The sequence below is a fragment of the Nyctibius grandis genome, chromosome 13 (genome assembly GCF_013368605.1).
Source record: "Nyctibius grandis isolate bNycGra1 chromosome 13, bNycGra1.pri, whole genome shotgun sequence".
Classification (NCBI taxonomy): Eukaryota; Metazoa; Chordata; class Aves; order Nyctibiiformes; family Nyctibiidae; genus Nyctibius; species Nyctibius grandis.
In genome coordinates this window covers 14,770,461-14,797,975 of record NC_090670.1, presented here as the reverse complement: position 1 = coordinate 14,797,975, position 27,515 = coordinate 14,770,461, and the positions used below count along the sequence as shown (strand labels likewise).

Below are 27,515 nucleotides of genomic sequence, written 5' to 3'. Positions count from 1 at the left end.
AGTGTCCAGGCTGCGCTGGGAGCAGCCAGGCCACCATGGGAAGAAGGAGTGTCTGTGCCCCAGCCCTTCCACCCCACTGCACGCGAGCTGGGCGTGCACATACCCTGCCATGAGCTGCTATTGAGATGAATGTTGGTTAAATGGGTTTAGATTACTGAGCCATGCGTGCTATCCAGGGCAGCCCTGTGCCACTTGACACGCTGCCCCTTTGTGCCCTCTGTGAACTGTGCAGCGATTATTTGCTATTTGTTTCCAGGTCATCAATAAAAACAGTGAATACACCCCGTCTCGGACCTGCGCAAACACATTCCTTGCCCACAAAACTTCCATGACTAGATGTCGGTGAATGACTGGCAGATGTGCAGAGACTTCCCATCATTCCCAAGCCACTAAACAACTTGTCAAATTTAATTTTTAAACTGTTTATGGTCTCAGCTGACAGCTGCGCTGTGCAGCAGCAGCATCCAGGCGAGCGCACCTACCCACTGCTTTCCCAGATACGCTGTGAAGCGCAGTGAGAATACCGACAGACCCTCCTGAGAGCCGTGCTGCCTGCTGCCAGGCTGAGCACGGTGTTACAGGCGTAATTGAAACCTGGCTGGAAGTTATATGCTGGTTATTAATATACAAAGAGAATGTTTAGATAGGGCTGGCAAGGATATACAGGAAAAGGCATAGATTTATTCATGAGTTAGTGTTGGAAGAGGACTCTGTTGCTCGAGGCTCAAATGAGCTTCTCCTTACCTTTCCCATACAGCAGTCGCACACTCACACACACACACACGCACACATGAGGCAACATCCCAAAGACGGGACACATTTCCCTTGAGGAAAAGAGGAGGATTTAAAAGGCTCAGGCGCCACGCTGGGGCACCCAAGTGTGTTTGAAATGTTCCAAGTTGACAAACTACCGAGATGAAAAGCAACTTGGAACTAAATAGAAATTGGAGTGAGAATAGAGGAGGCTTCCCTGAAGATGTTTAATAGGTCACAGAGGGCAGGGTTTGTTCCAGAGGGCTGGATGGGGGCTCATAAATTACAGTTCCTCTTTTGCCTTTTTTTTTCCTCCTCTAAGAAAAGGAGAAGCAGGGGGCCTGGGAACTGCAGATATGTAACTGGGACTTGAGCAACAAGGTAGGCTTTTTTTGTAGCTAAAGACAAGGTTAAAATTGTGTAATTTTGTGAGGCACAGGTTAAGCTTGCAACACGACTGAAAAAATCTGTTCAATTTACTGAGAATGTACCCAGATGGCACATGGTGTTGAAAAGGTTAAAAAGATAGGATAAAGTTAATTTTAAAAATTTTTTTGAAGTACATTGAAAGGTGTCCCCACTTTTAAAGTTGTTGATTTTTTTTTTTTTCTTTGGGGACAAGTGGGACAAAAAACCCAACCAACACCCTACCCCCCAAACCCCACACCCAAGGCTTTTATCTGACAATTCCTCCAAGCCAAGGGTGATTCAGATACCAGTTCCTTTTTAGCTAACCACCAAACTTCAGTGGTTTGGATAAAAGGGAACCATGGTCTGAGTCATCCAAGATTAGCATTTGGTTGGCAAAACCAAAACCATGCCTGCAAGATTTTCTAAAAGTCAAAAAACCTCTGCCTCTCTGCCAGAGAAGTTACCACAACTTCTCTTGCTTTCACAAAAAAAAGCATGTGCCACGTGATATTTTGGCTGATAAATTTAATGTGGTAGCGATTAAACTATGCTATGTCAGTTTTCTTTGTATTTTGGGGTTTTTTTCTGAGAAATCTGCCTGTGAAGAGGCAGCAGCTATTTTTTCCCATAATTGCATCTGTTTCAGAGAGCAGACAGATGTTGGGCTGAAATTCATTATGGTATTCATAAACCCCACTGGGATCTGATGACCTAGTAACATATAGCTACTGTTCCTTGCGAAGCGTTTAAAATGGTTGCCGCTTTGAATGAAGAAATAACTTTGCAGAAGATGGGAGGGAAGGGAAAAAACCTATAGCTAAGCAGATGGCTGCACAACAGTAATATAAAATATATGAGTTCCATTTATTTCAATAAATCATCTTGCTCTTAATTTTGCAAAATCGCCAGCCAGCCTTCGTGCACTGGTGTTACCGTAGCATGCAGATACCGTGTGGGTATTCAGATTCCAGGCATATAGTCAAAGTGAAATTCCTGGTGACGTAGGAAAGAAAAGAAAATTAGAGTAGGAAAAACTCATGGGGCGACAATGTAATAGAAATTGCTTTCGCACAGGGAAACGGTTATCTGTATGATTCGTGTATTACTGCACAAAATCACAATTGAGGATTCAATTGGCGCTGGAACTGGGAGTCCAAAAGGCAGAAGTGCAAAAGATCATAATTCCAGAAAATATGACTCTTTGCCCTGAAAGCGTTTGTGTGGCTGTTGTCAGGGGTAGCAGGGACATGTGCTGGGCTGACGGGAAACTTCCAGCAGCAATGTTCTTTCTTGAGAAACTCCGACGCGCGGTGCTGAAACAATGCTGTGAAGTCATGGGTCATGCAGTGGCAGAGGGTTATCAGTCCTGCAAGGAGAGGGTTCCTCCTGCTCTCAATGTGCAATGGATTGGGACACGCTTTGCTCAGGCAGGCTCATTCGTGTGCAAATGAAAATAAATTTCTGCAGGAGTCCCAGTGAGCGGCATTCGGACTAATGCAAGTTTTGTGGGAGACCTATAGTTTAAGTTTTACCCTGGGAAATGAGGTGGACATCCTGGCCGTGATTACAGGAGTGAGAGGTGCTTTTTCCAGCTTGCCCGTCCGCTCAGGAATCCTTTGGGAAGGAAACGGTTTGGTCTCGTTTTGGATATCCTGTGAAACTGAACTAGCGCGGCTGCCAGGAACTGAGAGAAGTTATTTAATTTTTAAAGAGCTGAAAACTACTGTATGTGCTACTGAGTATTGTACGGGAAATGACTGGTTTGGTTTGTTTGTCTGGATTTCTGGTATTCCCAGTTTACTCAAGGTAGTAACCCTGTCTCTCAATCCTAATGCAGCAGCCTCTGCAAAGTACAAATCTGAAGACAGATTCAGGTTTAAATATGACTTTTTGGGCCAGCCTGGATGCGTTTGGAATGAAGTGGAATTTTCTTTAGTTCAAATAGGAGAAAGCATGAGAAATATTCAGAGCCTGATCCAACAATCCATTGAAAACAAAGACATCTTACTGGGATTTCCAAGCACTGCAGGGATGGTCACAGAAATACTGAAGTTATGAAGTGGATTGGGCTGGGGGAGGGGGTGGTGCTTCATCTCTTTTAGCATATTTTAACTAAATCGGAATGTAAGTAACTGGGTGTCTACGGCCTGAAACTTAAATCTTTCCCCTGCAATCCACAGATTTTTTGCAGCAGCTAAGTTGTACTGGCATTTTCCAAGGTGTGACCTGATGAAAGTACTCTCTACTTTTCTGTGTTCATCAAACAGTACTCGTGGCATTGTGTGAGTGCCACCAAGCTAGCATGAAGGCATACCCAGGCTGTATACAATCCTAGATAGTTTTTTAATGTGTAATCTCGTTCCTGACAGTCTTGCAAAGCCACCCACGGTACTAAACCATGCTATAATTGGAAACGGAAGGGGACAACTTTAAAGTTAGTGGCTGGCCTAATAAATCAAGATTATTTTTTTTCTGTACTCCAAGACTTCATAAAAACCATTAGTAACAATAAATCACTTCCAGAGTGATGCTGTAAATGGTAATGAATTCAAGCAGCAGCTAAGAGACCCTACTCATGGATGAATGTTGGGCTTAATACCACATTGGCTGTTGCCACCCGTTGACTCTCCTCTAATCAGCATTTAACAGCTGGTAATCTGGTTCTGTTGCAACCAAACGAGGACAAAATGTTTTCTGAAAGCATTAGGCAAAAAGATTGGTCTTCCTTTTTGAGCGCTCCAGAGAGAGCTTCTGGAAGGGGAGGGTGAAGTCTGTAGTTACAAGCAGATTTCATGGGGTTTTGTGTCACACTGCTGCCTCTCAGCTAAGGCTTGTGCCCTAAAGAAACACTAAAGAGATGTCTAAAATCTCTAGTTCATATAAAGAACAAAAGTTATGGGGAATTTTGTAAAGGATTCTTATTCTGGGAGAAAGGTGCTGATGTCTGAGCGTTAAGAGTCTGAATCAGTCAGACCAGGTGCCTCTGGCACTGGCAGAATGCAGTTTCCTTACAGAAGGGAAGAAAACTTTCAGCAAAATAAATCTCTCGGGAAATGTTTTGGTGCCAAGGAAAGCTGGTGTTTACAGGGATGCTATTTGACGCTGGAGCAAGTGTTGGGGAGCTGCTGCAGACAGGAGCCCTGGGGAAGGCTGGCACGCTGTTGCCAGGCTCTAGCTCTGCCATGAAGCTGGGAGTGGGGGAACCAAGCTCGAAGAGGGGTTTGCCTCTACCTCTATAGCAGAGAGCCTAACTTGAGCTTTGGGGTTTCTGGGCTCCCCGTTGCAGAGCTGGGATTTGGATCCTGAAAATGCTGGGAAATATATGCAGAGGGTTGGCTCTGGATCTGCCACCGTGGCACGAGCTGCTGAGCCTGGCTGTTCCGGCAGGGATGTCCATTCCCTGGGCAGCATCAGGGGGGTTATTTCAAGGAGATGATCCTGTGTGTCTGAGTTTTTCTGAATGATAATTTACAGTTCAGAGAACTAAGAAATGCTGAAAAGAGCCAGTTTGTCCAATTCAGACTGAAACCACATTTTAAGAAGCTGTTTATTTCCTGCAGACGGGAAATGCTGCTCTCTTATGAGTTATCTTCTTGGTTGTTTTTTTTCTGTCAGCTTCACACCTGTAGCTGAGATCCCAACGTAAACAAAGCTACAGGAAATAACCCAGCATGTCAATTCGAGCCTCAGCTTTAAACACTCTCTTCCTTTGCAGAGTGCCACATCTGGCAGGGCCAGTGACTATTAGTAGTGTTATTATGGACCCAAACCTGAGTTTGGGGAGGGGGGTGCAGACAGAAGAGCTCAGGATTAGCCCTGTACTTCTGGGGTACAATGGCATTTCCTTTGCTGAAACAAAGGAAGTTCTTCCCCCTTCATGCTTGCACTTCCCTTTTAATACAAAACATCCTTTCCATGCACATAGACATTTGAAAGGTTTTTATGTTCAGGTCTGTGGCTGCTGAATTTGGCCGCAGGGGTTTGACTATGCCTGTTGGAGAGGAAAGCTGAACTGATAACATTTAATTGTCTCTGTGTTTGTTGTGTTTTGTTGTTTGTTTTTTTTAATTGAATTTATTCTTAAGGGATCTTGTTCATTTTTTATTATTGCAAGATGATGAATGTGGGTTTCTAGGTTATTAACAGTCAGGTTGCGCTAACGCATTGAATTCCCTGATTCCTGGGAGTTACTGTGCCACGTGGCTTCATGCAGAAGAGCAAGGTGTGACAGCCTGCTTGCAAGTCAGCCATAGCACAAACACGCCGTCTGTGCAGTGCTTTGGGGAGGGCTGGAGCAGAAGCAGGGCATGAGGCCGTGGGGGACACTTAGAGCAGAGTTTCTGTTTCTGCAGATCCAGTCATCAGGCTGGTGATGAAGAACTTGGGGCTTGTAAATCTGGTTCTACTCTGAAAAGTAGCCTTGTCCTTGTGATGTTTTCACCCTCAACAGATCTGCTGTGAATATCAGTGACAAAACCAGGTGTTGCTTCTGTTAGACCTGCAAGGCCTTTATTGGGGAAAAGATGCGCTGCCTTCTTCGGCAGCAAGGGAAGAATCACTTACGAAGTTCTGCCCAGTGGGACTGGAGCGTCCACAGACACTCTACCAGCAGCAGAGTTCAGTGGAGGGAAGACAATGAAAGGTGGTGATAAAAGCACATACCAAAGAGATACTGAGACATGCCTGCAGAAACACCTCAAGCCACATTACACTTCTAAAACCAGATTTTCATATCATTTTTGGGGTAGGGCTTTCTGTCAAGTGGAAATTAATCCTCAGGTCAGAGCACTCACCAGAGGCGAGCAAGGCAGGAAGGATTAATTTCGGCAAAGAATCTAAAAGATGGAGCAAGAGAAGAGGGCGTTTGGTAGGCAACAGCCGGGAGTTTCACACCAGTTCTCACCAGAGAATCAGGAAGGAAGTGGAAAGTGGTAGGAGACAAAGGACAAGGCCGAAGGTTAGAGAAGAGATAAAGAGGGATTGTGAGAAATTACACAAGCAGAAAGGCTAATGATGGATTTATGTAAGGCAGGAAGGCTGTAATGGGGAGCAGAACTGTGGCTTAACTTTGTCAATGGTGATGTGAGGGCCAGGATTTTCCAAACGCTGCCCAGGGGAGGGAGGGTGGCTGGGCTGGTGCTGTGTGCAGATTTCTGCCCGTCGTGCATAGCTGCATTACACATGTTTAGTTCTTCAACAAACTTACGCTTTAATGCAGCAATCAGCCTCAAATCTGTTAGAGGCACATCAATGTGTTGGCCTACAGACAGGTTGAGAGCAAAAAGCCAGGGTTGCTTTAGCAGGTAACATACCCGGTGTGGGCTGTTTTAAAAGAATACTTTGAAGTCGAATGATGCATCAGCGTTTCTTTCAAGGAAATTGCTAAACGCCTTTGTTACAACACTGCCGCTCCGCTGCTGGCATTGCGTCCGCCGTGGTGTGCTAATAGGCACCAAAGATGCTTTGACCACTTTGTCTTGATTTCACGTCTGTGATTGTGAAAATACTGATTCAGAGTTTCGTCCGCTTTGCTTGCTCTATGCGAGGGGACAATGTCCCAGCCCTGAGCATCATTGAGGAATGTTTAGGACTTTATCTCAGAAATGGGCATCTCCACTGATTTGTGTCTCTAAATACGAGGCCCAAAAATATCCACAAGTCCTTCCACCCCACTACAATACAGTTGTACACTATGTTCTTTCTGCGGTCGTAATTACAGGGTGAAAGAGCCTGTAATGGGCAGCAGAGTTTATAGTAATGTGCTGCCGCCTTGCAGCTTGCTGCAGCGCTTTGGGACAGGCCTGCCGAGGGGCTGCTGCCCCGCTCCACACAGACAGGGACCTGCTGCTGCCGGTTGCCCTCTGTTGTATGTGGGACCACGGGGCTGGGCTTCCCCCGCGGCTGAGGCATTGCCATCACCTGCATGGGCTCCTATTTGCAGCGCTTGTCACATTAGGGAAAGGTCTAGAAGTGTTTGTGTGTATTCCTCTTTTAATGTAGTTTGTTTGGGTTTTTTAAGGATTTTTTTCTTTTATGGCGGGTGTAATTTCCTTCAGCCCTGTTGGCACAGGCTGTGCTCCGTGCCAGCTGGGAGCGCGGGGGCTCGCAGATAGAATCATAGAATTGTTTTGGTTGGAAAGGACCTTTAAGGTCATTGAGTCCAACCATTAACCCAGCACTGCCAAGGCCACCACTAAACCATGTCCCTCAGCACCGCATCTACTCATCTTTTAAATCCCTCCAGGGATGGTGACTCCACCACTTCCCTGGGCAGCCTGTTCCAGTGCTTGACAACCCTTTTGGTGAAGAAATTTCTCCTGATATCCAATCTAAACCTGCCCTGGCACAACTTGAGGCCGTTTCCTCTTTGTCCTATCACTTGTTACCTGGGAGAAGAGACCAACACCCGCCTCGCTACACCCTCCTTTCAGGTAGTTGTACAGAGCGAGGTCTCCCCTCAGCCTCCTTTTCTCCAGACTAAACACCCCAGGTCCCTCAGGCTGCTCCGCCACCGGCTCGGGGTGGGGGCACGGGACGCGCGCGCGGGGCGGCGCGCGCCCACAGCGGCTCCCCCGGGGGCGCGTGCAACACCCCCCGCCACACGCGCGCGGGGCGGGGGGGCAGGTTACAAATCCCCCCTCTGCGCCCCGGGGGAGCCCGCGGCGGCCGCCCCCGCCGGCGGCAGGTGTCCCCGGCCCCGCACGGCGCGGCTCGGCTCGGCACGGCGCGGCACGTCACTTCCTCGCAAACTTTTCCCGAGGAACCGTCTCGGCGAAAGTTGCTGCCGGCGGCGGGCGCCGGGCCCCGGGGGCTGCCTCCGCGCCCGCTGAGCGGGGAGGGCTTTCCGGCCGGCCGGGCATGCCCGCCTTCCTGCGCTCGCCGGGACGCGGCCGGGCCGCCGTGGGCCGCCCGCGGGACCGTTAGCTCGGGGCGGCGGGGGCGCGGCTGAGGGCTCGCCGCGGTCGTGCGCGCCTCGGCGGAGCGCCATGGCCCGGGACTGCGCCGCCCGCAGCCTGGACGGCATCGACCTGGCGGCGCTGCGGGTAAGGAGGGGCGGCGGGGGGGCTTCCCCGCGGGGCTGCGGCGGGCCCCGTCCTCCCCGCTGTCACGGGCGGTGGAACCCCCCCGGGCTCGGGGCTGCCTCTCGCCTCCGCAGCCTCGCCGCTGGGCTGTGCAAAGGCTTCGCCCGGTGTTTTTTTTTCCCCTTATCTGAGGGGGTTTCGCCGTGCCGCGCGCGGGGAGAGGCGGGTGCCCGTGCGGGGCCCCGGGACACCCGCGCTGGTGGCGCCGGCTGCGTGTCCCGGCCGGCGGGGCCGCGGAGAGCCGGGCGATACCGTACGTGCCAGTACCGGGAGCGCTGTGGGGCGAGGGCTCTGCCGGTGCGGCTGGATGGAAAGCCGTGGGGACCAGCGGAGCCGGGCTGCTCTCCGCCAGCCCCGAGCTCGCCCTGCCCCGTTACCCGCAGGCTGGAGAGGTCGCGTTCCCTTCGCGGGCGACATCGTCCCGCGGGAGCGCGGCTCTTCCCCGCCGGAGTGTTTCACCGGAGAGGGTCGGTCCTCTCCCCAGAGAATGAATAATTCCTGCTCACTTTCCTAAGGGCGATGTGAATGCTGTGGAGAGAAAACAAACGAGAAATGAGGATTTTCTGGAAGAAAATACGTGCGTGGGGTTTTGGCTTTTGTGGTTTTTTGTTGAGGTTTGGGCTTTTTTTTTTTTTTCCCCTCAAAGCTAAAAAAAGTCAGCATTCACCTAGTATGCTATGAATCTTTATCATTTTGCTCTTGTGTTTTTAGGTTTTTAACATATTCCAAACTTTGGCCACATTAAACGCCACACTGTTAGTGTTTCACGTCCACAAGCAGTTAACAGGGTTGTGTATGATGCCCCTTAGTTCCAGTTTGCTTTTTTACATAGAAGCTGACCACCTATCAACCCAGTCCAGCCAAGGCAGCTTTTTTCTGGAGCGCTCTCCACAGAAGAAGAGCAAAGAGTTCAATTGTGGCAAAAAGCAGTCAGCCCCAGACAGTGAAACCAAAGCAAGCTACTTTCTAAAAATATCAGAAAAAAAAAAAAAAAAACAAAACCAAGAGGGCTGGGAGAAGCCTTTACAATAATCACATGGCGAGGAGGGTGTTCCAGACCAGAGGCAGAAAGAAGGCAGCAGGGACAGTAAAGTTTGTGAAGATGGCACAAGGCTCCTGGCTAGGCAAGCAGAAGTTTAACCTGGCTCTGCCCAGGGGAATAAGACAAAATAATGGAAGTTCTTTTTTAGAGCTTTAGCAGATTAATCTTATTTCCTTAAATAAATGATAGGAAACCACTGTAAGTTTGAAAAAAGTAGTTCTGCAAAGCAGACGGCAGGCTTTGTGTCAAAATGGTCCAGTGCAGAAACCTCCCAGAGGCTGTAGGCATGGCAGCTTTCAGCCTTACAGGGGAAGGGACGAATGTGTCCTTTCAGAGGAAACCTTTTCAGGATGTCAGCAGCCTTAGTCTGGGGTTTGTACTTAGTGGAAATGGGAGGCGGGTAAGGCTGGGCTGTAGAAATTGATGTAAAGACAAGTGCTTTACCTTTGCCTTGCCTTAGGTGTTCCCAGGGTCAGTGGGAGCTGCCTGGCGCAGTGCTCTTGCCAGCCTCGCTGTGGTCAGGAGGCCAGCGGGGAGGCACAGCTGTGATTGCACGAGCTGGCCTTGCTCCCCTCCCAATGGGTGCTCGCTGGAGCTTTCCCCTTTTCCTGGAAAGAGGTGGTTTGGGTTGTAGTTTCCAAGTGTTGTAGGAGCATCTTGTTGGGGTTCTCCTGCCCTGGGTTCATCAGGGCGGTCAGATGGTTAAAAAGCCTCTGATCTCTGCATTATGTGGTGAGGTGCAGAGGCCCTGTAGAAGAAGAGCTTCAGACACCTGTATCTTGTTTAGCTGCAGAGATTGTGAAAAGTGCATTTCGGTCGGGCTCTTGCTGCGTGCGATGTTTTTCATTCTGCCTTGCAGAGGAGATGGATGTGGCCTGGGTGCCTCTGGGTCAGCAGTCTTGCTCTTGCCTTTTGAGCAGTCTGCAGATGACTTGCAGGAAAGCAAGAAGGCCACCATATGGTACAGTGCATTACAGTAATTAACCTTAAAGTGATGAATGTTCAGGCCAGGATTTTGGCGTCTGTCAAAGGGAACCTAGCAATTTGGCAGGGGCTGGCTGGTGAAGGGTTAGATGGACCACAGGGCTTAAATGGTAGCTGAGAGGAAGCACTACATCAAAGATGATACCTAATTCCAAGATAATTAAGAAGTTGGCCCATTGTGAAGAACGCCAGCGAACGATGCAGGGCCGATATCCAAGCAAACAAGGGCAATCCAAGGACCAAAGTCAGAGCCCAGATTAATATCCTTTATGACTCTTAACAAGGCTTGGTTCACTACGGTGTCCTGATTAAAAGGAGAGAGGTGGCCAAGTATTTTGGCTGCACTCAGAGCTGCGGGGGCTTGAGCTGTTAATGCTCAATTGGCTAGCAAGGACAGGCTATATTAAAGTTAATGCTAACATTTATTTAGATAATTGTTTGGGTTTTTCCTAGAGTGTCTGAAACCTTTAGAAGCAAGCTGTTAGGATGCTAAATCAGAATGAAATTGATTGGAGGGAGAGAGAGAAGCCAATTTTGAGGCACATTAAATTATTGTATTTGCATAATAAATAAGCTTAGAGAAGAAGAGCGAGGACAGAGCACGCGTTTAAGTGAGAGGCACAGTTGCAAACTCCGAGTTGAAAAATGCAGTTTGGGTTCCTGTAGGTTTCTGCGCACTATGAACACCTCTTAATTCAGCAGTGCTGCTTTCTGCAGAAGGGCTGTGGAAATGGGGTGCTGCTCGTGCTTCCCGCAGAGGAGTACAGTAGATACTGTGCACGGAGGCCCTTGTCTGGAAGAGTTCCTCAGAGAGCTGCTGTGCGTTTTGCCTCGTGGACCATGTGCAACACAAGGCACAGCTCTGTGGGAAGGTCGCGCGAGGCAGAGGTTTGGAGCACCCACCTGTTGCTTTAGCAATGGCAATGGATTGGTGCTGACTTCAGCTCTGCTGAAGCACAGCGTATGGCTCGTTCCTGTCCAAGACTAGCAGAAACGAAAAATGGAGAAATGAGAAAGAAGCAAATCACTTTACAAAGATCCCAATGTTGCAAGCGTTCTTATGCCTGTGCTTAGCTCCATACGCGGGTGGACCCATTGATTTCCTTTTGTGTGAGGACTTTTAGAATTGGGGTTTAAGTCTAGAAGGCCATGCCTTACTACCTTGTCTTAAGAGATAGAAAAGAAATGACCCAGACTGGCTTGTGCATGGGTCAAAAGTAAGTGATTTGATCTGATTTATGCATTGTTAATTAGTTTGGGTTTTTTTAGACGACTTGTGAGGTTGACAATCCAAGAAGTGTAAGATTGAAACTTGTTTAACTTAAAGGCAAAACCGCATTAACTCATTAGTTCCTTCAGTTGTGGAACTCTCTGCTCTGACAGTGAAAGCTATTGCCATTTATCGTGACAGTTGTGCCAACAAAGGCAGAATCTGCTCAGAAAAAAGCCTGTATGTTTCCACTGGGATTTTGCCTAAGTAAATGTTTCTATATCAGATACGAAGAAAGCATTATTAATATTAAAAGAATAACATATAAGTGGAGTGGAGAAGTAGCTTGATACCTTAAAATAAAATGATGTTTTGCAATCAAGGCCATAGAAATTGTACTTCTGAGATAATGTTTTTCTGTATCGCATCCCTCGGTGGTACCAATAGGCATTGACTGACATGACAGGTTGCTGAAACAGATGTGGTGAAAATGACACATGGAGTTAATAATATTTTATATAAATCCCTCAATGATATCATCCCAAGAAATGAACGGACTGATAAATGGCTCAGCCAGAAACCAAGAAACTGGTCTCTTGAGTTTGTAATGTTTGTATATAAATCTCTCAAGTGAGTTTTAACTGAAGCAACAGGTTTCTTAATGTGCTCGGTCATGCAGGAGCAAACATTTACTTGCCCATGCCTTGCAACAAGATGGCCTTCTGTATCTGAAAGGCTGCAACATCTCATTGTTGGAGAGGAACATCTGCTGCAGTGGTTGTTTTTAGAGCAACTGGTGCTAAACCAGTGGGACAAAAGTCGGCTCCTGCGGTACGGTACACTGATCACCTGACACATGGATCTTTTTTAGACCCAGCAATCTAGTCTGGGTTCGAAGCCAAGACTTCAATACATCAGTCAAATTCCCCATGTTATGTTTGCAAAGCAGGACAACTGAGCATTCTCAGCCTACCTGTAGTGTTGAGATTGCCTGGGATGATACATTTCCCTTTTATACGGTAATCGGGCTCAGGTGCTTTATACAGTATTTTTTCAGTTCCTTTATTTAGGTTCTTTGCTTTGTTGCATTGCTAGTGCTAAGTGTTTCATAGCAGAAGACAGCAGCTCAGCCTTCAGGCTAGCTCAGTGTTTTAAGGCTTAGGAAGCCTGGAGTTTATTCCTTATTCTACTGCTAAGCTGAATCTGTTGAATTCTTGTATTCTTCACACATCTTCATTTATTTGTTGTATCTGCCGTGTTGCCATGCTACAAATCTTCACCAAGTTGTTTTGTGTAGAGTTTTGAGCAACTTGACTGAAAACTTTCGTGTTAATGTATTTCTTATACTGTTATTTGGCTATTTTCCCTTTAGTGTGTAATACAGATCATTAGGAGATGTGCCACAGACGTTTTAATTTTGATTGTGTACAGTTACACTGCATTATGAAGTGGCTGCTTTGCTGCAAATAATGTTATTTCTTCTGCTTTTTGCAGGACCCTGCGGGAATATTTGAATTGGTGCAGGTTGTTGGAAATGGGACATATGGACAAGTCTATAAGGTTTGGATGCCTCTTTAATTTATGATGCCGTTCTTGATAAAGCTGTTTTTCCTAAAGCAGAAATGAGCACCATTTAAGAAGGTGGACCATATTGTTCCAATAATAGCCTGTTTTATCTTGCTGTCTTTTCTGTCTAATGCAAAATGGTGTTACCTGTGAAACTCTGTGCCCCTTCCTTCTGCCCCGTTTTCATGTCTCTTTGCTGCCACTGGTCAGATAAGCGTGTTGGCTTTCATACTGACTTCCCTCTACCCTGTTTTTTCTGTCCTGTGATTATTTTCTCTTTTTCAAAATTGTTAACTGGCTGGCACAAATTAACATCAGCAATGGCCTGATTTGGCCTGGATTGAGTGGAGAGCTCAGCCAAGACTAAACCAGCAGTACTCTTCAAGACAGAGGTGTCAATTAACCCTGCTCTGCAGGCAGGCTGTGAAGGTTTTGATTTCTGTTATTACCTTTGTCGCTGTGATATCAAAGCAGAACTGTCAGTCAAGAAACTACAGCAATTAACCATTGTGTGCCATAACATGCTGTGTACGCTATGCAATGCACACCTCTAGTTATAAGAACTAGCCTAGACAAGTGTTCTTTCACTCTGAAGCCTTTCCTAAGGATGATCCAAGAATAGAAAATAGATGTGATAAAATAGGGAACCGAGTCTGTGTTGTTACTGTTTGGAGAAAGAAGGCAGAGGAAGGAAAAGGCCATGCTGCTGAACCCTTGGAGGTGCATCAGAAGAGCAGTGGCACTGGAGGAAGCTGTCTGGTCTTGCTTCTCCCTCGCATCCCACTGCCGACAAGCTCCTGCGTGATGAGTCTTTGTGTCGGTGCAGGCTCTTCCTGCATTGATCCCCTATTGCAGGAAGAATGCAGGAGGGAGCCCCAATTTGAAATGCAGGAGGACTGTTCACCCTTCTCCGATTCCAGCGCATTGAGTGCATGTTACGTTTCGGTGTCCATCCTCTGGTGGCAGATCTGCTGCGATCGTGTTTTGGTTTCCCTTTGAAGCTATAGACACTCTTTCAACGATTCTGGAAAATCCTCTGTAGAAGTAGTTCTGGGGAGTTTCTGCTTTCTCATACTGCATTTTTTTATTTATTTTCATGTCAGAAGCAGGATCTTTCTCATGTAACTCTCTGTTGCTGTGATTAAGTCTGTGTTGTTTCTGAGATTGTCACTCAGATACTGAGGTCAGTACTACTGAATTAAAAATAGAGGCTCAGGGATTCACGTGGACAGATTAGAAGCCAGGAGAAATTCAGGGGTGCTGTTGTCAGTGTAGTCGCAGAGTTTTCTACATGTAAAAAGATCCTAAAGTTCCCAAATGGCCTCTGAAATAGTTGCGTTTCTTTTCATGCCTGGATTTATTTTATATTGGGAGAGAAAAAATTTCAATCTAGTCATCTTTTAGGGATGTTGAGAGTGAATCAGCTGCTTAATCGTGGCAGAAATAGGAAGGAGCAACATAGTTTGCTTCTCTGCTGCAAAAGAAAATGTTTTCAGTTATTGTGTGGTTCACTAGAATGGTAGTTGCCAAAATGTGTAAGAAATATTGACAATGACAATTAAAAATTGTACGCAAAGGCTGCTCTCTGCTGAGCACACAGGAGACCAGGGTCTGACAGCTCTGGATAATGGGTGGTTTGAATCTCGGCTCATTCTGCACTTGGAGTAGCTGCAACACCTCAGCAAGGCACTGACAGACGGGATCTTGCACTCACTTTTCTTTTTCACTGCTGTGTAATATGTCCTTCGACCTATACATATATTACACTGCTGTGTAGGACCCATGGAGTGAATAAGGGAATGCTGGAATAATCTTGTAGTTTGTCTCGTATAGGCTTGTGATCATAAATATTTAAGTTATAAAGTAATCTCACTTATCCACATAACGTACTCCTGTCATTAGAGCACATTTTTATTCTCCAGAGGTGTCAGAATCTTCCATACATTCAGATATAGATACACATAATAGTTTGCACATAATCAAAGCAAAGCTTATTTTGGGCTAAATAAACTATGTCCAAGATTATTAAACAGCTTGGTTGGCTGTGAAGATGATTCATAAGGCTATATGTTTTAATATATGCAGCTCCATAAAAATGAAAATAAAATTTAGAGGCTTCATCATTAGATTTGGAAAACAACGTTTAACAGATTTATTGAAGGAGAGTATTGTTCATACTGAATTATTCCAGACCAGTTGCAGTTCGGTGTCTTTTTTAAATGAAATGGAAGAGCTATAAATTGTACCCATGATAATGCTAGAGCTGTCTAGAAATGTTATAAAGTTGGGATCTGCATATAATAACTGACTAAAAGCTAGCAGATTTTTTGACAACTTATGAAGTAGTAGGACGTAAATATGCCGGTACTGGCAACTTCAGCCTTTTGGAAAGTATGAATTAGATATTAAAAAATCAGATGGTACCCAAAAGTCATGAGGCTTAGGCTTCGTTATCTCTTGAAATGATAGATGAATTTTTCAGTTAATTGCTGGCTTCTGGGAGCTGAAATCTGAAGAACAATACTATGTAAGAGGTGATTCTGAATAATGTCATGGAAGGTGGTAGCAGAGAGTCTTCTCTGAAGGCAGATGGAAGTAGTGCGTTTGATGGTGGTTGGAGAAGTTATGAGTATTTACTCTTTCATGCCTTTGTTTCCTGAACTTTGAAGTGCTGAAGGTCAGATTGTGTCCAGTCTCTGCAGCATCTCCACTGAATGCATATGGGAGAGAGAAGTTTCTGAGCTTCCCATGCACTGCTTTTTGCAAAGGCTGTCCTTGTTCTGGGAACCCTCAAGCCCACAAGGACAAAGACTGTGGGGGATGTGGGGTTGCTCTCCAAAGTATGAGGGCCAGCATTTTGAGGTTTTTTTTAGAGCTGCTGATCAGTGAGGACCTTCAGACAGGGCAGAGCAGTGTTTTGCGTGGCGTAACTGTCGGTGTCGTCTGGGAGGAAGTGAGATTGCTGAAGGTGTCACCCGCAAGTTCTTGGGTTTTGCTTCCTTCCTGGGCTGCAGCTGCAGTGCCTTGGAACCCCCTCTCACAGGCTGCCTGGGGAAGCTTGAATCGGGTGTTGTTTGGGATGGCAGTAAAACTGCAGAAAATGATCTAGGAGATTTACAAATACCATCTTTTCTATTTGCTAGTAGTTGCTATGTTATTGTGGCATGGTGTATTGTTGAAGGTGGTACCTTTGAAAACATTGTGAAGCCAATGTCTGTGGCTGTGTGGACTGCTCTTAGTGTGCCTGAGGCTGTATCTTGCAGTCTAGGTATGGCTGTTGAGACCTGACAGTGTTGTGATTTGAATAATTCTTTGCTTACTCCCATTACCTCCAGAAGTTTAATTATAAGGATGCCTTGTTTCCTTCCACAGTTGGACTCTGTTGCTATGAAGAGCTGGATAATGATTGTGTATGGCCCTTGATGTAGAACAGTTGTATCTTGGTCTGTTCTTGTGCATTTAGTAATAACTAAACTGTAAGTTTGTGGGGTGAAATGTTTTTCTTTGCAAAGACTTTAGCTGTTAGTTTCATATTCTTTGAGTGGTGTGTCTTCAGTAGGAGCCTGTTAATGCATTTTCTGTTTTAATTTTCAGTGCAGGGTCATTTTTCTGATGGGTGAATGGGGAAAGGGACAGATGGGGCCACTGAAGTGGGTGCCATTTTTGAAGTGTTTGGGTCCGACAATTGCTCTTGAGCTCTGGAAGAGACTGTGAGACTCTGAGTTTACGCCTGCTTTGTTTTTTTAGTTATCAAGGTAAAGAGGAGTTGCTCCTAATCCTATTCATTCAGCTGTGCTCTGAGAGTCCTCATCCTTCTAGAAAAGTTTTCGTGGGCCAAATGGGGACATCAGCAGCATCTGTGCAATCTGCTTGTTTTCTGATGTCGAGAGGCACCTGACTGGGGCTTTTGACTTCTTTTGTCTTAGTGATGTGGATTAGCCCTCTCCTGGGCTCGGCATTTTTGAGTGGCCTAGGGCATGAGAGGTCAGTGTGTTTGGTGAGTTCCAGCGGATGACATTTTTTGGAGTATGATCTTGCAGGCTGATGATAAACTGTGACACATTTGCGGCTGCTGTGTGTGCAAAATGGTTGTACCTTTAATCGAGTCTGAGGGCACAGGGAACTTGGGAGAGGTGCTGTGGTTTGTGACTGTGAGAATCAAAAGGGAAGAAGTGCCTTCCTGGTAATGCAGGTGATGAAGACGAAGCAGTGCTGTTGCTGAGGCTTAGCAGAGGGTGGAAGCAACCCTGCCTTCCTGTAGTGGCTCTGCACAGCTAATATTTTTATTTCTATGTAGTCACAGAAGACTCTGGATAAAAAAAGGAAGCAAGTCTGAGTAAGGAAGTGTTTTGGGGTTTGTTTCTTGTTTGGGGTTGTTTTAAATACAGCTGCTTCTTGGCATTGAGTCATGCTTCAGTTGTGGATATGAGTTACGAGTTACTCTACTTTTGATGTCCCGTGGCAGGAGTGTAGTGAAGCATAAATATGACTTTTCAGTTCATCTTAATTTGAAAGTCTGCTAAGTTCTTCATAATTAATTTCATTAATTAACTGGCTGATTAATTGAGACCAAGTTGGGAGAGGCGGGGGGAAGCAACGTGGTTTTTTTGAGACTTGGTACTGGGCAGAAAGAATCACAAGACCATGCTAAGTTATGAAGTGTTAAAGTCTGTGGACTGTATTGAAAACCTTAATTGATGGTAGCACCTCAGGCAGTTACTGGAAGGCTAAATGTAAGAAACACAACAGTTATGTTCAGTGCATTCCAGAGGGTGAACATGTATAAGCTGAAAATTTCAAAACCATCCTTTCTAGGGGTGGGTCAGAAGTAGCCACCTTCTGAAGAATGTCTCTCGGGGCTGAAATGCAATTTCAGAGTCTCCAAACTGCCACAAACAGAGACGTTAAAAATGTCGTCTTATCTCGGGGTATTTTGTTATCATTTGTGGTCAGTTAGAGTTTTCAAGCCAATCATAGCCTTCAAGGCACTGAGATTTTGATGAGTCAAGTGGGGAAATCGGTTGTTCTTTATCGAAATGACAAAATCCTGCTTTCTATTTCACTAGCAGTTGGTAGAAGTGCTTGCTTGTCTATTAATTTTCTTTATTTGGGTTTTTAGTAGCATAGCTGGTTATCTTGTTCACATGGAAAACTAGTTAATTATTGTAGGCGGCAGTGTATAAAGAAGCATTGCTGCAGCATACTGAAAGGAGTCAACAACTCATTGTGTAGATCAGCAGTGCAAACAAATAATGCAGATTTTCTGCTAATCCTGGCAACAGGGATCTCTTTCAGGAATAAGTCTGAGCTTAATATGTGCTGCTGCCATTGTAGTAAGATCTGAAATGCTGTGGTGCTCATGAATGGGTTGCCTTGAAATCTTAGTGTATATGGCTGTAATATCATTAATACACTAGAGAGGTGTGGTTTGGTGTTTCAGTATTTAACTTTTTCATGCCTCTGGTTTTTAATAACACCTCTGAAGTCCGCATACTACTAGATGTGTTTCTTCCTCTTCTCTCAGTTGCCTGCAACTCCTAAATACACTCTCATACATGTCTGCATACTTTTCTTAAAGCTTGCACACCACCATGTTGGTCCTTTTCCTCCTTCATCAGAAAGGATGTGGAGTTGGCAGTGCCACCTTGCAGCAATGAGGGCAAACCGTGCCTTGGGCTGTGTCAGCAAGAGCGTAGCAAGCAAATCATGGGATGTGATTATTTCCCCCTGCTCTTGTTAGGCCACACCTGGAATACTGTGTCCCACCTTTGCTCCCCCAGTTCCAGAGAGACATTCGGAAACTGGAGAGGGTCCGGCAAAGAGTCACCAAAACATTTAGAGGATAGAAGAACTTTATGCATGAAGAAGGAAAAGCTAAAGGAATTGGATTTTTTTCAACCTAGGGAAGAGAAGGCTGAGGGCAATCTAGTCACAGTCTTCAAGTGCTTCAAGATGGTTGTATAGAAGGTGGACATACAGGGATGCACAGGACAAGAGGAACCAGGTGCAGGTTGCTCAGGGGAGATTCTCTCTGGATGTAAGAAAATAATTCTTCACCGTGAGAACAAGTCAACATTGGAATAGGTTTCCCAGGTTGGTGGTGGAGTCACCCGTGCTGGAAATATCCAAGGCTGTTTGACATTGTCTTGGGTAACGTAATTTAAGGCCCTGCTTTCAACTGAAGGTGGGACCATACGTTCCCAGAGGTCTTTTCCAGTCTTGATTTGAGTACAGGACTTTGAGTGCAGGACACGTGAATCTCAGTGGATAGAACATACCTACTATCAATCCAACCTGCTAGATTGTGAATGAATGACTTGGAGAGTACAAAAAAAAGTAGGGGGAATGACTTTTATTTGAAATATATATAAAAAATAGGCAGTGTATCGTGTGTATTTAGTTGTCAGAGCCAGGAGCATTTTTTTTTTTCTATAGTGTGTGGGGTTTTTTGTTTGTTGGTTGGGTTTTTTTGGGTTTTTGTTGTTTGTGTTTGTTTTTTTGTTTTTTTTTTTAAATCTTGACTTCCCGCTTATTTGCATGGCAATGCCAAACTGTATTCAGCTCTGGAATTTAAAATAATGGATCATACATGCGAAATTAATTAGCAAATCGTGACGTCCTGGTTCTAGTTAGTGAATATTTCAGAGGAATTCAATTAAGATTCTTAAGTGTAGGACTGGTTTATCAAAAATAGAAGAGTAAGAATGTGAAAAAAACCTCTCAGCTGTGGAGTGCTTCTATACAATAAAGGCTCTTTGTCTGAGCAGAGCAATGTACAATAATTAGATGTGCCATATCAGCCATTAGAGAATAGTAAAATCCTTGCAAATAATTTGCTGGCAGGCCTGCCACTTCCAGCTCCTCCGTGTTTTGGACTTGAATGTCTGTATGGGAGAGTACAATGCATTTTCATCCTAAACTGGTGGCATTTTGAGCTCATGTTGCATAACACTAAAGATGTTGGCACTGGGACATGCTATTTTGAAGGTAAGAGAACGTACTAAAAATGCACTGGTGATAATATGAGCACAGTAGGAAATAGTTCAAGCTCTTAATTCCCCACTTAAGCGCTTTGCTACACTTTAAGCACCTCACTAGTGACATTGATTTCAATACTCCTGACTGCTCTGCAGCTCCCAGAATCATGCCTGCGTGAAGGTACACATCAGAGTGACCAGCGCTCTGCATGCCTGAGTTTTACAATACCTGACCTACTCAGAAGTATTGCATTGTATTTGTTATCTCTTCTTCGAAATAAATCAGTGGGGTTGGGGGATGACTTGTGAGAAATTGTCTATTTGCAGTCCAAAAAACCTCCCAGACATGTAACAAGCTATTGGAGTTAATGAGTGAATGATAGGATATTACATAATTTTAAGCAGCAGAAAATTTAGCATGTTGTTTCTAGATGTTTGAGATGACTCCCATTGCAGGTTAGCTTTAGTAACTGTACCGTTTTCTGAATGAATTGCAGAACTTTAGTGCCTTGCCAGCACACATCACCTTATCTCTGTGTCTCTGATTCTTTCTTACAGCTTCATGTGAATGGTACTTTCCAGGTCTGCTTTAAAGACCTGAAGGATGCATGCATGTTTTTTGAAAGTCCCTCATTGGTATCTCTGGCTATAGCTTGTAGGGCATAATAAAAGGAATGTATAAGTTGGTTTCCTAAAAATATTGATAGCCTGCTTGTCTTTTTTTATTATTATTGTTCTTTTTATGTGTATTTCATGGACTTATCCAGCATTTGGTGCTTTAAACTTGACAGTGTGATGAATTGGTATAAAAAACTGTGTGGGGTGTATGCTGCTCTTCTGTCCTTTCCCATTGTCTGCATAGACAAGATGTCACCATTGTCTTCACCAGCAGTAAATATTCTTTCAAGTTTCATGCTCAGTCTTCAGGTGTTTTTTCGTAAGAATGTATTTGAATTCATTTATGCCTGAGTAACCCATATTTTTGTACAAGAATCATCTGTAATAGTGCTTTATAGTTTGCTCATTGAGTATTCAACAAGTTCGTTATGTTGAACCAAATAGTTAAGTCCTGCAGGATGAGATACCAAAAGATAGTTTCTGGGATATGCTTTAGAAATGTAAATTGCAGTCCTGTGCTGAAAGAGGCACTTTTCCTGTGTGTTGAGTGGGGTCTGCAGTAACCCTGTAGCAGTAGTGCTTTGTTGCAGGTGTCGCTGGAAGATCCAGCAGCAGAAGTGTCAGTCCTCAAAGAGGCAAATTCTCCTGCTGAGGTCTGTAATGGGTTGATTATTTTCCGTGGGTTGGACGTAGTGCAGCGTTTCCAGCATGCACAGATCGGTGACTGCGCACAGTGGGACTGTTGCAAAGCTGTTCACTTCAGCTGCTGTTTCACTTCAGCAACTTGAGCTCTGAAATCTCCTGCTGGGGTGTCCGGCTGCATTGGCACTGTGACCATGAGCTCGGCCTTGGGTGAACTCTGTCCTACCTCTGACTTCCCCACCCTCACCTTTTTCTGTCTTCCCCACTACCTGATCAGTCTCTCTGGTGGATTTTGCTCCTCTAAGTAGAGTGGATGTTGGTTTGCTTGAACTGCAGAATGCATCTGTAGTTCATTTTGCCCTCAGTTAAATATCTTCACTACAGAGGTGAGCTTGCATTAACTCCTCCTAGTCCATCTGACTTGGGTGAGAGCAGGCACATCATGAAATAACACTGTAAGAAGCAATTGTATTAGCAGCCACTGAGTTGTAGCTGTAGAGGTGTAACTTTTGCCCTGTGAAGGCCATTGGGGAGCAGTTAAAAGCACTACCATGCTTGTGCTGCAAGAAAGGTTTCATGTGTGCTCTGTACTTGAGCTTAGGTTGGTGCTTGGGGTAGGACTGGAGCTAACTTGTGGCAGTAGCAGGCCCTTTGTTGTGTTGCTTTTCTGGATTAAACAGAAGTAAATAGCATTAAAGGATTGTTTTTGTTTGTTATTCAGACGAAGTCGTGAGCCTGGTAATTTGCTGTCCTGCAAACCACATGCTGATTTATGTCTGTGCAAAGGTTGCACAGAAGGCTGCCAAGCCAGGCAGTGAGACTTAGCGCCGGCGATGGGAAGTGCTGAAACACGAGGCCTGTTCCCACAGCTTTACCCTGGCATGGTCGACTGCTGTGGACCATTGCCACAGCTCCTCTGAATTACCCCGCAAGTAACAGAGGCCAGCACCGTGTCGACACCTGCTACGTGAGGTGCGGGGCACAGGGGCAGAGGGGTGGTTAGGACAACCAGCACCACTAACAGCGTGGTCTTTGTGCTTGCTGCTGGGAAGAGCTCCTCCAGGGAGCACATCTTGTGATGTCTCCCAGTGCCACGCGGGTTCACATGGGGCTCCGTGACAATGCTGCTGTGAGTTCCTTGGGGGCATCGCGGCTCTGGTGCTCTGGAGGAGGGCAGCGTTTGGCCCAGCTGTGTCCTCCTGCTGCCTTGAAAGCCAAGTACAGCTGGGTCTGGTGGTAGTATTGTCACTGAAATCGGGAATAAAACTCCTTAATGCTGAGTTTAGCATTAATGAGCAGGCATTACTTTATTTGGCCAAGGGACATGGGGGATTGCTCCACCTAACAGGTCCACCGAGGCACAAAAGCACGCTCATTATATACATTATAGAAAAATTAATATTCATACAATTCCTGAGAAAAGCACACCTATTCCAAGAAACCTTATGCATATGCTAATACATTATGTAACGCCTTTGCGCATGTGTATTAAATTGGGGAAGGGGTCTGTGGTGGTCTCTGGGAATCGTAATTCCCCCATAGTTATGCTGTCTGCTGTATGACCCCGCTTCTGCACAAACGCGGTTGGGGCCTTTCTGTGGACACATGCAGGTGGCTCCAAGGAAAAGATACTCTTCTGGTTCTTACAGGGTTTATCTCTTCTCCTGGCGTCAGAGCTGTGAATCAAGTCATTTAAGACACTACAAAGATGTTGTTCACAGTCTTGTTTATCTTTGGACCTTCTTTGTAATTAGTGAGGAATTTAACAGAGACCTCGGATTCTCTAAGACTGAGCACAAGCAAGAATCAGTGACGACTATAACTCTAAGCATTATCAGTCCCAGAAGCAGACACTGTCTGCAAAACATGCAGTTAGTTTCAGAAAGTGCAGTTATTTTAGCTGAAAGGAAAATTACTGAAAAGTAAGTTGATTCTGTCTAAAGGTTACACAGAGTAGGCCTTTTAGGGCCTACTTTGAGGCCTACTTTTACTAAACCGTCTGGTATCAGTATGACTCTTCAGACTGCAGCTGCCTGGATGGACAGCAGAAAAATCTGGTGGGACAAGTGTTGATCCTGCCCTTCCAAGGCATTTGTGGGGAAATGGAATTTAAAATCCAGTTTTCATTGTCAGCTGGGGTTGAACAGCTTGGTCAGTAGACACGGGCGCAGGTCAGCCCTTTGTCCCATCATAATGAAATTTCCAGTAAGTAATTTTAAATTGTAATGTCCAATTTCAATTGTAAAATCCATAAATGTGATAAAATTGTGCTGCTTCTGTCTGGTATTCAGCTGCTCTCAGGCTGCTCGCCATCAGTAATTTTCTTGGCCCTTGCAAATCTGTGAATGTGGATCTCTGGAATAAAATTAAGAAGAAGCTATTTTTCAGCTGTTTGTAGTATACTTTTTTACTTTTTAAAGCCCTTTTGTGTTATAAGCCTGCCTTTGTAACCTACTGACTTTGTAGCATTCCTGAAATGGTTTTAAGATTTGTTTTAGAAGCACCTTTTTTAAGGTCATTTCTTCCCCATCCCCTTCTTTTTCCCCACGAAAACATGAAACTTCAGTAACTTCTAAGATCTTAGGGAATGAACAATCCAGAAGACACACTTTGTAGCAAACTGTGGCCTTCTCAGTGCCCTGCACAAGTAATGTTATTAGTAAATAGGTAATAGCTAGCTTGTGGTCTGTGGCAGTGCTTTTAGGTGCTCCCATCATGTAAGAAATACACTTTTTCATAAAGGTAAGAGAGGGGTTGACGTGGGCGGCTGCAGCTCAGGAGATGCAGCTTTTCTTGCCTCTGCCTCTCGTCATTGCTCAAAACCACATGAATTCGCTGGAAATGGAGCTCTCCTAATGACTGTAGCTATTAAAATGGAGGCGGTCCTTGTTTTGTAAAGCGTCTTGGTATTCTGGTGAAGAGGAATTAGTGTACTTATGGAGGTGATTTGTGAGAACTGGTTGCCAGCCACTTGCAGAACAACGTGCTGTTTGGAAAGTTTCACCTGCATCAAAACATGTTGAGTTCAACAGAAACATTAGTGGGAAAATTTTAAGAAATGAGTTGGCTTTTGGTTTCAAACTTTGTTTCAGAAACGTCAAAACATTGCATTTCATTTGAACATACATTTTAATTTAGCAGGATGTTTAATATTTCATAGATTGTCTTTAGTACTGCATACTTGGAAGAAAGGTACTATTGTACAGAAATAATTTGGCATTACCAAAATAAACATGTGAATATTATTGTGAATTCTTCTGACTTCCCATTCTGTGAGGAATGTTTACAACCAAAAGTGAGACCAGTTGGCAAAACACTGACATTTTGTTGAGGTTTACTGAATACTGGAATTGAGTAAATCCTATTTCCTGACTCTACAGTTGTGCAGTTGCTACATTTGATATCCACATTTTTGATGCAATTTTTTCTTGTATTTCTGTTGTTAAAAGTGGAAACATTTTGAGGAAAAGGGCATAAGAGAAATGTGTGGTGGCCTTCTGAAAATATTTATTCTACTGAACTTGAGGAATTTTCTAACTTTCTTGTTTATCATGCTAAATTTTAGCATGGATTTTTCCTAGTATTTAAAAAGAACAAAAGAGTAACCAATTTACTGATTATTTCTGCTGTAGTAGATTTGTCTACTCTTGTTTTACTCTTGGCTTTAAACCTACAAACAATTATACTAAAATATGCAACAAAACCAACATAAAATAAACATGCATATGGCTTAGATAATGGACTCTCAAATGTATTATTTACATAGATTGTCCATGATGTCGTCTTGTTATATGAAAAAAGGGAAAGAGCCAGGAAAAAATGTTTTTGCTTAAATAATATTTGCTTTTTTTTCCAGTCTAATATGAAATATTTATCTCAACAGGCTTCTTGCAAACATTCTGCCCCAGAACCAAATCATATCAGCAGATATTCGATGGCCTTTTATTAACATCAGAGGGTAGAGTTAGATATTGTGGACCAGAGTATCCCTGCTGCTCTGAAAATCAAATCACTGTGGTGAAGTCTTTCAGTTTTTCATCAGTTGCTGACAGCAGGAACTGGTCCTGTGTGTGCGTTTTGCCCTGCAGAAGAGGACAGGAAGTACCAATACATGATTTGGGTGCACCAGACCGTTCCTCCTGTGGGATTCCTTTTTGATGAAAGGTGATTTGTTTCCAGAGACATTAGAATATGTTTTGTTGTCTCTCCCGGTGGAAGACTGCCAGGTTCCGCTGGGATTTCGCAGGCAGGCACATTAACACTTGAGGCATAGGGCATGCCCAGTGAACCCAGCAGTTGTGAAGCCCAGGACAGCTTGGACATCGCAGAGGTGGTATGTGCCAGTAAATGTGGTGCACTCAGGATACATTGGGCTTTTTGTGCATGTGCAGATCAGCCTAAGTTGGTCTGACGTTTCCCAAATGTGTTGAGCTCCCGGCTCACATGCTGTTGAGTAGGTGTGCACATGCATAGGGCACAGCGGATTGCTGGATGCCCAACTGGGACGGTTCCCTTGGCAGAAAAAGAAGTTGCATCTGGAGAAGCTACGTGTATTGTAGCCTACTCTCCATAAATATGCCTGAAAGTGGAGAAGGCATGAAGGAATAAAGAGATGCACCAGCTTTCCAATCTTTTGGACACTTGAAAGATTTCAGTCAGAGCTGTTTTGAATAGAGGAAGTCACAAAACAAAGGCTGGAAACTCAGGTCTCTGATCCCACAAGCTAGAGAATAAAGGTTAGAGAGGATTTAGGATTCACCCTTTCCTATGTTCCTCTCTTCCTTTCTTTGCATCGTGTTAGTTTCTAGGTGCCCACCTGGTGGAAGACTTTACATGGCCTGCGTCCCTGGCTAGCCTGGTGGAGTTAGAGTATTTTCATGTTGGCACAGGAATCTGCACCTACAGACATGCATGAGTGATCACTCTGCGTATGTTTGCACAGCACCTAGTGCATTCGGGAGGCTGTTCAAAGAGTCACAACAAATGCCTGGTTAGGTTGTGTAATGTCATTTGACTTCTTGCTCCTGCCAAATTCACAGTTCTCTGACCAGGAATGAAAGAAAATGGCCTTATCAGCCCTGGGTGATGCCTGGAGCCTGCGTGGCACTTGTCCTGTCTGTCATGCAGATGGGTTTCGAATGTCGTAGTGAGTAGATTAAAGACAACTTGGCTTTCTGAGCTTTTGTGGTTGCTGTATCCTGCATTGTTTACATTACAGAGTTCTGGCAGACCTCTGCCATTTGATGTTATTAATATTAAAATAGAGTAATTCTTTATATTACAGAGATGGCCTTCTAGTCTGACTTTGACAGGCGTGACTGTGGGGCTCCAGGCACCTCCGCTGCCCTTGGGATGGAGGCAATGCTGAGCCTTCCCATGGGAGCCAGATCAGGGCTGGCCAGGGTTTGTAGGCGCCACTGGAGTTCGGGACGGAGATGACACTGTGCTAGAGAAACTGTGGTTATTAATGGGGAGCCTGGCTGGTTGAATCCTGTTGTGTGTAAACACTACCTAAACTTCCAGAGGGGTTGTTCCCTCAGATTACGGGAGCATATGCCAACAGTGGGTTTTCCTTCCTTTCTGGCTTCCTTTATTGCCAAGCAAGTAGCATGAATGTCATTATACAGTGCCTTGCTATCTACGCTGTTCACTGCAGATAGTCATTGTGTGATATGAAAAGTCCCCAGAGACTGCATGATGCATTTTCATTCCCAGGGATCTCCTTATAAAACTGGGAGCATGATCAGAAAGAGAAACGGGGAAGCTGCTGCTTCTGCATTTTTCCTCACCCCGGGGCAGGCTGCTGACTGTGCGGTTCTCTAGGTGTGTTTCCAGGAGTTGGTTGTAATCTGATAAGCCACGTCTGGCTCGTGTCCTGGCTGCCGAGGAGGACATCCATGTTTGTGCATCAGCACTGGCTGAAGGAACCTTTATTAGCAAGCAGTGTTTGAAATATGTGAGACGACGCGGAGGGCTTTACATCTTCATTTTTTTATTTTATTATTTTTCTCCCCCCACTGTGCTGTGTTTGCCATATCCACGTTTGCCATCAGTGTAGCCATTCATTTCTGCAGATGTGCTGCTGAGGTTCAGCATTTCTAACCCGCGTGCTCTGAACTGGGCTGTGCGGATGCTGGTGCCGTTACGCAACAGGGTGTGTGCCTGGAGCTGGTGATGAAGCAGAACAACAGCTCTCTTGAGGTTTGGCAGAAAATAGTTTCTTACTTTAT

At 45.0% G+C, this 27,515-nt stretch overlaps 1 protein-coding gene across 2 annotated transcripts in view; it reads left to right on the top strand.

Moving 5' to 3' along the window:
- Positions 1 to 8,106: 8,106 nt before the first annotated feature.
- The window catches only part of NRK (Nik related kinase), a 105,318-nt gene continuing 85,909 nt past the window's right edge, over positions 8,107 to 27,515 (top strand). For both annotated transcript variants that reach the window (XM_068412105.1, XM_068412104.1), the window contains exons 1-2: positions 8,107 to 8,207; positions 12,977 to 13,042. In XM_068412105.1, coding sequence (XP_068268206.1) covers positions 8,151 to 8,207; positions 12,977 to 13,042 — 123 coding nt within the window. In that variant the 5' untranslated portion in view covers positions 8,107 to 8,150. The remainder of the gene's footprint in view (positions 8,208 to 12,976; positions 13,043 to 27,515) is intronic.